The sequence below is a fragment of the Hippocampus zosterae genome, chromosome 10, assembly GCF_025434085.1.
Source record: "Hippocampus zosterae strain Florida chromosome 10, ASM2543408v3, whole genome shotgun sequence".
Taxonomy (NCBI): domain Eukaryota; kingdom Metazoa; phylum Chordata; class Actinopteri; order Syngnathiformes; family Syngnathidae; genus Hippocampus; species Hippocampus zosterae.
This window is the reverse complement of record NC_067460.1, coordinates 15,053,128-15,065,332: the sequence shown is the minus strand read 5'-3', so window position 1 is coordinate 15,065,332 and position 12,205 is coordinate 15,053,128. Positions and strand designations below refer to the sequence as shown.

Here is a 12,205-nt window from a genome sequence, read left to right as displayed (position 1 = left end):
AAATAATTGGATTTACACGAAAAGCAAAATTTGTAAGTTGCGGCAATGATAGCAAACCAGGTCCAAAGCAAAGAAGGAAGATGACATGCAATGTGTACCCCCAACAGCACATCTATGATCACCAAACAAGTTAACATATCAAGCTACTTTGATTTGGTCTACCATGGCTAGTTAGAACGTCTTGCGATGCCCCCGCATGTGGTCAAAGATGCACACAACAATGGATGCACTTTCAACCGCCATGCCGAGTCCCGCATTCCAAAGCCCAACAATACACACTCAATGCCAGATACCACAGTAGAACGTTAGTATGGCAACCCCAAGTGGAGAAAAATGAAACCTGCGCCTCACATGCAAAGGAGTGTATTTTAAGGACACCTTTATATGTTTCATAATAAAGAAATTCCTACTTTATTCACATTCAGTACCAGCCAATTTTGGACGAAGTCTGACAAGACGTTTAAAAACGTCTTTGGGAGTGAATGAGTTAAAATGCAAAATCAATTGATATCGGTCGAATCATTTCAAAAAATACTTGATAGCTGCAGCTATACTTTTTTTGCCCCTTTAGAGCCTATTCTTCTCAACAAATGGGATCCGTTTTCGAATTTTACATTCTGAGGTAGTGCTGCATGCTATAAAGTAGTTGCTGATCACTCTTCTCTCTTATTTACATTTTTCTGCACATCTGTTCTCTTTGAAATAATTTTTTTAATCAGACATTGCGTGTCTGTATTTCTGTACCTGTGTGTACACATTACGAGAGCACCATCATTAAAAGGCTTACCTTTTGTGTACCCCGTCTTTCTATGCGACCATGTGGCCTTAAGTGACAGCATTCTTCCTGTGTCGGTCGCCATGGAAACCATCAAATGTTTTCCCCCCACCGAAACACATCGAGGCTCTGCGCCACATCAAGGAGCACATTAGTCCGCTGCCAGCTCTTCAGGGAACCTAACTATAGCCTAACTAACTGCTTACGAGGCAGCCTCCAGGAGTTTTATCAGGCCCACGTAGGTTCTCTTTTGAAGCCAGCAAAACGGCCCAGATTTATTTCTTTTGTAAATAGCTGGACCGCATGCGTGATTACAACGCAGACGCACACGTCGTCTTCATGGGACAGAAGGGAGAGCACAGCTGGGAGACATTAGCTCCACAAATTGATGGCAGCACTCCGCCCCGTATGCCCCGATTATGTCATCTTTTCATTTTGATATACAGGCATTGTGCATGTGCAACCCTGGTCACCGCCAGTACTCCTGTTTCAAATCTCTTGCGTGCATTTAAAAGCACGTGAATGTGCATTGATAGCTCGATAAATTGGAACATAACCAACAAGTGTTTTCATTTCGCCTCTTAACCGTCAGCAAAATGATTGTTCGCCGCAGCCTCAGTCGTTTCCTCATTCCTTGATTCAAAGTCACGCTTTAGACTAATGATTATTGGCAAAGTGTACTGCTTGTCTGGCCGATTACAGAATGCTGTTTTATTAAAGCAAGCGCGTAGTGGACATGAACAAAATTTGATATCCCACCACAGTAACTGGCCAAGGGGGAGTCTGGTATTGGGAAACTATAAAGCCGTATTCCCCACCATGCAGTACAGCTCATTACACCTAAGAAGAGCTCAGTTTGGAACAGTAAACCTGATTCTGGCTTGCGTTTTCATCACGCGGTGTGTAGACCGGATGATGATAACTTTGTCAGCTATGTAAATACATTAAATCTTCCCATTTCAAATACAATAAAATCGAGAATAGTGGCCTGGGATTGATTTGTAATTACAATACATTTTTCTCAGATAAAATAATCAAGGTTGCCAAACTGTAGCCAGTACCAAACCTTGATACACTGTACAGCACAGGTGTTAAAGTCGGGACCCGGGGGCCGGATCTGGCCCGCCACATCGTTTTATGTGGCCCGCGAAAGCAAATCAAGCAGGAGAAGTTCCATGACGCTTGCTGAAGTCCGAACCAAAATTTCAAATTGTCATATGTAATCCACAATAACAGTCATTATTTTTTACTTCTGATTTAAAAATTAGTTATCCATCAATTTGTTGTGCGCTGTGTATGTAGTAAGTGGAGGTGATTAAACATTTATATTGTTTTCCAAAATTCATAACGGCCCTCCAGGGGAACCGTAACTACAATGTGGCCCGCGACAAAAATTAGTTTGACACCCCTGTTCTACAGGCACCAGGTAACATAATAAGAAAAACAATAAGTAGCATTTTGGACCTCCTAACTGTCAAATAAGCAAAACTCCAACCTCGTTACATCTTACCTCGAGGGACAGAAAAAAATCTGTACGTTACAGCTGTAGTTCATTGTCACCATTTACCAATATGTGTGTACAGTATTTAGAAAAGATGATTTTATAAGACATGAAACAAACAGCTTTAGCCTTCCTACTTCAATCTCTGAAAAAATTGAAATGAAATGTGCCTTCTCCTGTTCAGTATGTGCCGAGCCCCGAAGCCTTTTACGATCATTTGTCTACGGTCTGTTTGTTGACATTACGGATGCTTGACGAAATCATTGCTTTTGCCAATTCGTAGTCTGGACTGAGCTTCGTCTGGGAGACTGCCTTTGGAAAAAGAGAGACAATTTCGGCCTTCACGGATATCGTGATTTGTTTTCAGACCATGTGCTCAAGATCATGCCTTCGGAAGTACAACAATGAAACAAGGGAGGGGAATCACGCCCTGTACATTTTGTTAAGAAGCAGGGGCGCGGCAGCAGTTCGCTTCCCACAGTTTGTTGTAAAATGAAGGCCTTTTCATTATTTTGTGGGAAATGTCTGGTCCTTACAGTGAAGTTTATCTTATAAAGATGCTCATTGTCAGCAAAATCGGCAAATGGAAAATGAATGACGTGAAATGGAGACTTTGAAATGTGAATGTTATGGAGTGGAAACGTTGAAAAACGGGGTACGTTGAAAAGAGGTTCGACTGTATATAGTTGCAAAAGACGTCCCCTTGCATTAAGACTTAATTCTTCATGTTTTTAAATATCTTTAACTATTATAAAGTGAAAAAAATAGGGTTGCTATTGTACGTCTGTGTTGCACTCCTATTGGGGAAAAGTGGTCTGACACTACTAACAGCGATACACTTTACATATACCTTCCGGGATGGTGAAGTAAGAACCACAGCAGCTCTGTCACTACCTCAATATAAAACATGGATGGCAACACTTTTAGCCAACTGCAAATTATTGCTCTGCAAAATGGATGACAAACTCGGCTTGGCCGGTGACGAAGGCGGCCGCTGGCAAGCACGTAGTTTAAGCCAGGAAAGTGACGACGGTGTCTCTCTTTGATTTCTTTGTTGCACTAAATTAAATTTCCCGCTCTTTGATTCAGAGGTCGACTTTGATTTTATGCACATTCACAGAACATCTATGAATGCTTTGTGGCGGTGATGGTTTTTAAGTCCGTTTGCTTTTGTCTCCATGTGGTTGAATGGACGTGTGTTCTGCTGTTTATCTATAGATTTGTAAAGCACTATAATAATGAGAGCATCACGTGGGTGGTGGGTGGGGTGCCGAGTGGCAACTTGACACACATCTATTTTGACTAATTATTACCTAAGAAGATCACCATGGATACCTCGGTGAGGAACGAACAGCGTGAGAGTATGTGCATCTATATGTCACGTGTTGCTTACAATACAATACAATACATCCTGATTTATATAGCGCTTTCGCTTGATAACAGGTCTGCAGAAAATAACGCATGCACATCGCCAAATTATACTTATGTAGAAATTGCTTTTCGGTGACCTGAGGTGTAATGGTTTCTTTTCCGCGAAATCCTAAAGGGACTCAATGGATTAACTCACCTGAAAGTAAGACAAAGGTAAAGTACAGTGGTACCTCCACTTACGAAATTAATTGGTTCTGGAAGAAATTTCTTAACTAGAAAATTTTGCTAGTAGAGACGCGTATTCCATTTCAATGCCCTAATCCGTTCCAAGCCCATTAAAATTCAGACATAAATGTTTTATGAAGCATAAATATGCATCAAAATATGTTACAAATACATGTTAAAATTTGATTATTGTACAGTAAATGGGGGTTGTTTAACTGCATCCTCTTTATATCTCTTAGCCTCTATTTATCTCTTAGCCAATGGGATGTCAGGAAGATGCTCGGTAATAGCCAACAGCACAGCAGCTATGAGTATGCTGCGTTCAGGAACCCCAGAGCTGCGAGAAGCAACCCATAGTGTATTTTTACCTTTCGTATCTTGACATTTATTTCGTAACGAGGCAATATTTTCCTGTCGAGGCATTTTGTAACTTGAAAATTTGCGCATGAAGAGACGTTCGTAACTAGAGGTACCTCTGTAATTCTCCTTTATTCAAATCAGTCTATAATGCCTACTTGTTCTGTTTTTCCTCCATCCTTTGAATACTTAAAACATTAGGCTGCAGTACATTAGGATGTGAATTCATTCAGAATATTGCAAAAGATGATTACCATCATTATGAAAAATTAACTGTCCAAGCCACTTAACTGCACCAATATCGGTGAAACTCTGCCGAGGTTCCACCGTTGCCAACTGTACGACTGGTGATAGTTTTAGCCAAGATTTGTGGGCTAATGTTTCCCTGTAAATCCCCTTGGGTGTCTGGCATTTTCACACATCATTTTTAAGTCTAGATCTAGCTAGCCCAAAATGGCCACTGCTCTCTATTTATTTATATATTGTACGGCACAGCATTTTTAACACGTTATATTAATATAACATATTAATTGCATTTCAGTTCATTTCATCAATGCCTTCTGGTTGAGAATGTTTTGGCTTGCAAAGAGCATTATGGAGCAAATTAAATTTGTAAACTGAGTTTCCGCTGTATTTTAGTTTTCTACAAAAACACACTGTCTGCCACAGTATTTTTTTAAAAAGAGCACGTTACAAATAAGACAACCCCAGAACAAAAATGAGAGACTGTGTTTTCCAATATAGGACTGTTCTGTGGATTCTATCGTCCACATGCTGCATGCGTCAGCTGTAAAGCCGCCCACTCCTTATTTTCTCTCACTGCTCTGTTGCTCACTACTCTGCAAGTCTGCAACAAGCTCCCTAGAGCCTCATATTTTGTTCATTTTGCTAGAGCCTTTCGTCTGGAGCTCAATGGGCAAGCTTTCTGTGTCATGGGAAGAAACACACCAATAAGTCTAATCTATGCACATTTTTTTTGGGGGGGGTCAAGTCTGCAGCAAAAAGGGCGTGTTGTCATCACTACGGCACCACCAGTGGTTTCTGCAAAAGCATAGTCAGGAGAACTGGAAGGGAGTGGTGGGATTGGGCGAGAGAATAATCAACGAGAGTACAGCAGAATGAAAGTGAGATTTTTCTGTGTGTGTGTGTGTGTGTGTGTGTGTGTACTGCAGCAGCTGCTTCTGGACATCTGATGCTTATTGGATTCTGCCATTTGTCTGTGTGAGCTGGGGCTGGGCTAGTCAGGACTGTGCACGGATGCAGTCAGTCTGTGTGTGTGTGTGAGAGAGAGTGAATGAAAAAAGAGAGAGAGAGCGAGAGAAGCGACGCTAGGGCTGGCTGTGTGTATTTTCAGTCGTAGCCACGGGAAGAGCCAGAATCCGGAGCAGGGCAGTGGCGGGAGCTTGTAAAGAGAGAGGTTGCAGGCGGCTTAGTGGGAATGAAGCCTCCGGTACTCGACAGGGTTTGAACAGCACCACTGGCAGGACCAGCGGCTGTGATTGGACTCACCTATCTTCTGTGTTGACTGGGACACGACACGGGACCAGGTGACACTTGCTCACCTCTTGCTGTCAACATCAAGGGGTTATTATGGGCTGTTCTGCCAGCGTGGTCCTACTTCTGCGCTCAGTGGGTGGGGCAGACTGCGGTTACATGTGTTCACGGCTGGACCAAGCATCAATGGATGCTGCAACACCCACCCTGGAAGGCTACACAACTGCCAGCTCACCTCTGACCATCATTGTCATGGTAATCAGTACTGATGCACCTCTGCCTATTGCATGTGTGGTTGGAACACAATCTGTGTTTTTATTTACAGTATCCTACTTGTTGACTGAATCAATTTTACCATGTGTACAGTCATCCCTCTCACGTCATTTTTCGCTGTCTCACTGTATCGCGGATTTTTCAATCGTGCATACTGTATCTCATTTCATTTTGTGGATTTCGACTGTATTGCAGTGATCATTTTTGCACACGGACTGTTACTGCACATTCACAAATCAAGAAGCGCAAGTCAGTAGGAAAGAGTCCCGGTTTACATAACTTCACGTATATGGTAAAGCAAAAATTGTTAGCTAGGTTAGCCTACCACTGCTAGTTAAAACGAACTGTCATCCCTCCGCAGGTGGTCCAAGATGCACTTTCAAAATTTTTATTGAACAAACGGTAACAAAATAGACATTTAGCGCAGTCATACACTAGTTGTCACAATCGATGCCCAGGCACTCAACATGCAAATTGAATAATGCGTTAGCAAGTTAACAGACAGCCAAATCTTGACTCTCATTCGCTGAGTCGCACATCACTTAAAAAAAGACCAGGCCCCCGTCTTTTAAAGCCACGCACTTTCAAAATTACAGGTCCTACTTTACAGTATATAGCATGAGGATGGCGTCCCACCTGCACCTCCCGTGCACATTTTGGATTGTATCATGCAAATTCATCTTACTTAATGTACTTAAAATAATCATGGGACAAGTACGACGATTGATTCTTAAAATATAAGATAGACAGAGTCATGCTTGGAATGTTAATTCGTGTATAGGAGAGGTAAACAGGAATGTTGGTCCGGCTATAATGCCATAAATATGTACAGTATGTTCGCTACTTGATTTATTTTCATCCATTATTTGAAGGTCTGAAACATAACTCCCGCGATAAACTACTGTATCTTTGTTCTATTCTATATTCGTTTTTTAGCTGTACGTCTCCTGTGGCGGTTGTGGCCCCTCATAGCTGAGAGGTATAATGGGGAGGATGGAAATAGGGCCCAGGGGGGAATAGATGTGAAGTATGGGGGTCATGCATTAGGAATTTGGTTTCTGTGGGAAAGTTCTTCTTTGCCCGACATATGGAGAAAAGATGATTTAACTGACTGATTAAATAAATACATACCGGTACATGCTGCAGTAAGTAGGTCTCGTTATCAGTGACTGAATTATATTAAGTTGAATGATCCTAAACAACTTTACAGTATAATGCTGTATGTCAGTCATCTGTGAGGTATCTCTATGGAACCATCAATGTTGGCCTGATTTTCTTTTAACGCCAAGCCAGACCCAGGTTTCTGCAAGTCCACTGGAAAAATGTTCAAGTTTTGGCACAGTGTGATTATTACAGTCATTCCCTGTGTTTCTTCTCTTGTTTCTTGCTTTCCCACGATAAACCTTTCACGTCTTCGTAAACCCTCTCTGGTCTCTATGGTAAACTGGAGTTGATGCTTTACCCGTCTACACTCTCAACATTTGTAGTCAGGGACATATCAGAGGATTAGGGAGTCTTTCATCGTGACTATGCTGTACTAGAAGGTAGCATGCACACTGACTCAGCATTTTACGATGCTTCCCAACATGAGCTATTTTCATATCAGTGCGGCGAAACCCCAGTCATTCTAAGACGTGAACAGCTAAAACGGATGAATAACTGATATGAGTCCCCACAATTTTTGTAATTGTCAGTATTAGTAGTTTAAACACCAAGTATACCCAAAATATAACCCCAAAACATTGTATAGTAATTTTGAACACTCTTTACATTACCTTTCAAAATATATATTATAGATGATAGTATTTGCTTCAGAAAAAAATTATATATTTTATGTCCTTTCAGCAGAGCAATAATTAACATATGTAGAAAAGACTTCCACTAACAACCCAGGCTAAATGAAACAACACAGTCATGTATGCTGTCTTTGCAAACTGTAAAAATATATCTTTTACATTAGTCAGTGTTTTGGTGGTTTCTTTGGGCATTCTTGAAAAAGCACAAAAATAAGACAACAGTTGCGAATTGGCGAGTTTTTCAGCGAATAGCTCAGGTTACATTCCGCAGGGGTAAAAAATACTGTCGGTGAATATGCGAGCAGTGAGCCATAAATAGGTGGGGATTCACAGTACGTCTCAAATAGTTGAACTTGTTAGCTTAATTAGTTCAGACGAAACTCTGACTGATATGGATTTTTTTTCTTTTTAAGACAAATGCCACTTCCAGTATTTGGCCAAATAAAATTACTATAGTGTCAAAACCCAACAACAATTTGCAGATTTTTTCCCCTTTTTTGGGGAGGTCAATGGGGGTGGTGAATGTCATTGTCTATGTCTTAAGTTGTCATGTGTTGATGTGCCAATTTTTGAGGGCTAATATTCCCCTTGTTAAAACGTTCCAGTAGGCTAATTGGTTGGGTTAATTACAGACAAGCTCTTTATTTTTACAAAAAGAATACCTTTTTCACATAATTTTCAGGCATCATCATCGACAAAGACAGAAGCTTCATCAGTAAACCCTGGGGGACACCAAAATTAATCCGCGGCTTCAATGAGCAAGCAAAATCAAACATTGTTGATTAAAATTAGGGTGTTATATTGTATGTTGTAGTAGCTGATGTGTGGGTTAATGTTTAGTTTTTCCATTTGCCATCATGTGCAAATTTAAAACAACATTACAATTCTTGCAAAGCAACACCTGATGTTACCAGTTACACAATCTTACCATCTCACACTTTTCAGTCAGAGAGTGTTATTATTACTGGAGAAAATGATGTGCTAATCATACAACCTCTGTTTCTGATTTCAATCACATGTACAACGTATGTTTCGTGTTGTGAAACTGAAAAAAAATAAGGTGCCGTTTCATTTTTTTCCCCTAAAGCTTTGTTGTAATGATCTATCGCAGATGGCTCGTGCCTCTTGACTTCCGCTTTACTCTCATCTCCCCATCCATCTTGTGTACCTCCACTCTTCTGCCTGAGACACATTTTCTAACACCTCCTTCTCTGAGCAGGGCATCCATAAATATGCTTGACAATGATGCAGACCACCGGGAATATAGATTTGGTTTTCCTCCAATGTTTCCATTCTCGGCTGACTATCGGAATTCTCGGTGCGGATGTATTGCTCACAGCTGTACTTTGTCAACAGCAACATCAGTCGGCCTCACGCCGACGTTGAAAGGCTAATAGGGTGCGAGCAAGGGAGTGTTGAAAAGACAAGAAGGGAATCAAAGTCAGACGTTTGATGAGATGAGGACAAAACAAAGGAAGAACGAGGTTAGTTAAAGCATCTGGAATGAGTGGAAGAAGAGGAAGGATGCAGATATTAATTGTCCTGAAGATCGTTGAATGTTCTGGAAGCAGACCATCAAATCAAAAACTCAATGTGTGACCATATACCTGCAACAGTTGAAAATACAGTCCAGTTCAGTAAGTGAGTTTCTTTCCAAAAACACAAAACGTGGCTGAATTTTTGCTGTGCGTACATTTTTGTCCGTATAAACTAGAGCTCGACTCACACCCCAAATCCACAATCGCTATTCGTGTTGACATTGATGAACCAATTCCAAATCAACTGGAATGGGTTACTCATTTGCCAAAAATCACGTCATAGTCCAACAAAAGAACACGCCAATTTGAAATGATAAATGGAATGCGCTTTATCTACACCTTAAGGTTGTCCAAAGCACATTACGTAGCCTCGTATTCGCCCTTTTGAAAACGTCTCACAAAAACCGTTTCTCAATTTCAAGAATACAAAGTACGGTCTCGTGAGCTCGCCAATTTCAGCCTTCCTAAGAACGTCCTCAAGAACGTACTTCCCAAGAACTCTCGTCTCTTTGTAATTGAAACGGTTGTGTGCTTGGCTTTGATACATTTCCAAAAAATGATAAATGGAGTGGAAAAAAAACCACATGTATGTGATTCCTCTCCTCATACATTTTAATAGCAACAAGAAATTAATCTTGGGATATTTTCCCAGCCATGTCTTCACAAGTATGAAAGTGATGCATCAAACAGAGGTGTCTATCTACCTGGTCTATGTTGACGGACTGTGTTAATGCTCATTCACTGACTAAATATCGCCATACACTCACAAACACTTCCGGGTGTCGTGCTCAAACGCATTTTGCACTCTAATCATGCTAGCTTATTGTTGCTTTAGCCATACATTATTGTACTGAGCAGCCAGGACAAAAACATGCATATGTCACGTTGTTTTTTTTCTGTTGAAGTGCATATCACTTGGTGTTTTTTTGTGTCACATCGCAAAAAAAATTTAATCAAAACGGAGGGTAAATAAAAAGCACCTGCTCTGCTCATGCTTTGTCTACAAATACACAGCTAACCCCTGGAGCACCGGGCCACCCTGCAACTTTTCACTTGAACAATTTTAAAACTAAATTTGAGATAAAATTAGTGTCAAATCCTTTTTCCTTTAAAAAAAAAAAAGTGACCTTGCCAATCACGAGCTTACACCAAAACTAGTCTGTCACATGTCACCTGTTCTAAGCCGTCTGCAGGGGTTGTTTCCTCTTCATATTGTTCTGCTCTGAGGTTTTATCAGAGGAAGTGCATGTTTGTCTGTTCACAAATGGTTTATGACTCTGCCCATACAGTGCTGAACATATTTATATCCAAGACACAAAATCTCATTTTGCTGATTTGTGTTTCCTTGTATGGCAGAATTCCTTTGAAAACGTTTTTACATTGTGTATACGCTTGTGAACCTTTTGATAAGCAAATAATGATTTCAAGCCTTGTGTGTGTGCCAACCAGCTTGCTGAAATCACAAATTTTGCCGGGGAATTTGGAACTCTGCGTATGCGCTTGCCTGCGGCTGACCATGTCGGTGTGTGGGCGGGTGTATAAAACGGCTTCCTCTACGTCCACGTGCGTTGACACAACCTGTAGCCAGTTCTGCTTGTGATAAGGCACACGCGCCCCGACGTGTGTTGAGTTGTGTAGTATTTTCTTTTTCTTTTTTTTTCTTTTTTTTTTACATTTCGGTTTAACCATTTTAAGGATTATTTAGGCTTTATCATGAGCTTCAGGAGCAAAATCACCTTAAGGAGAAAAATCAAGAGTAAACGCGTGAGGTCGGATTTCACCAGGTTGAGTATTGTATGTATTTAATACTGTAATACATTCTTCACTGTGTCTGCCTCTTGCGTTCTGCTGCTTCTGGCATTTCAAGTATTGTCTGGCAGGGCTGCTACCAACGGCATCTTTAATGGTTACGTTACACAGATGATGTGACTAAGTACGGGTTATTCAGTTCCTCTTTTTTGCTGATACAACTCTGTCGAGTGCATTGCACTTCCATTCCAGTAATTGGCAGCGAAAGAGGATTATTATTTTTCATTTGAAACTCAAAAGTGTGGCTATCACTGATGCATACATAAACAGGCAGGTGTCTTTAAAAGCAGATTCTCCCGCGAACTGTACAAATGTCATGTAAAATGTCAGATCATCAGAAAATGTCACAGTTTGCACTTCAATCTGGCATGGATCACAAAATTATTTGTTGAGTAGGACTTCCAAAATTCAAATTGTTTGAGGTGCACTTTATATGGGAAAACGTCAAAGCACTCCCTTTGAATGAATGAATGAACAAATTAATTAATTAATAAAAGCCTTCATTGTTATGGCTTGTTCATCTTAAATCTTCAAACATGGCTGGTTGGCAGTTTTTCTTTTAATTTTATTTATTTTTACTTAATATTTAAATATTTAATATTTAAATCTAAGGAACAATTTGCTCACTTGCTCCCCATGACGTTCTTCCGTGAAATGTACAGTAATCCCTCGTTTATCGCAGTTAATGTGGACCGAAACCACCTGCGATAAATGCAAAGCCGCGAAGTAGCGAGCTCTCCCCCCCCCCCCCCCCCGTGTGTATGAGTATAAAAAATATTTATAAGGCTAAATTTAATGGTATACATGCATGGAAAAGTAAATTTTCTCATAAGTAACATTACTTAATGCTATATACCACACGTGTCAAAGTCAAGGCTATTAAAAAAAAAGTCACGTTTTTAAAACCTTTTTTTTTTTATGAATATGTTTGAAAAAATCCGCGATGCACCGAGGCTGCGATAAACGAACCGCGAAATAGCAAGGGATCACTGTACTTTCAAGCTGCTGTGATGAATAGGTACTTGCACTTAGGCAAAGTATTGAAGTCAGTGCATGAATAATTTCG

At 40.5% G+C, this 12,205-nt stretch overlaps 1 protein-coding gene across 3 annotated transcripts in view; it reads left to right on the top strand.

Annotated features, from left to right (window-relative positions):
* The first annotated feature begins 5,450 nt into the window (after positions 1–5,450).
* dock10 (dedicator of cytokinesis 10) overlaps positions 5,451–12,205 on the top strand; it is a 46,929-nt gene continuing 40,174 nt past the window's right edge. Inside the window, exon 1 of one of the 3 annotated variants that reach the window (XM_052079157.1) lies at positions 5,451–5,978. In XM_052079157.1, the coding sequence (XP_051935117.1) occupies positions 5,820–5,978 (159 nt within the window). In that variant the 5' untranslated portion in view covers positions 5,451–5,819. The remainder of the gene's footprint in view (positions 5,979–12,205) is intronic. The other 2 variants (XM_052079154.1, XM_052079156.1) reach the window with 2 other exon arrangements.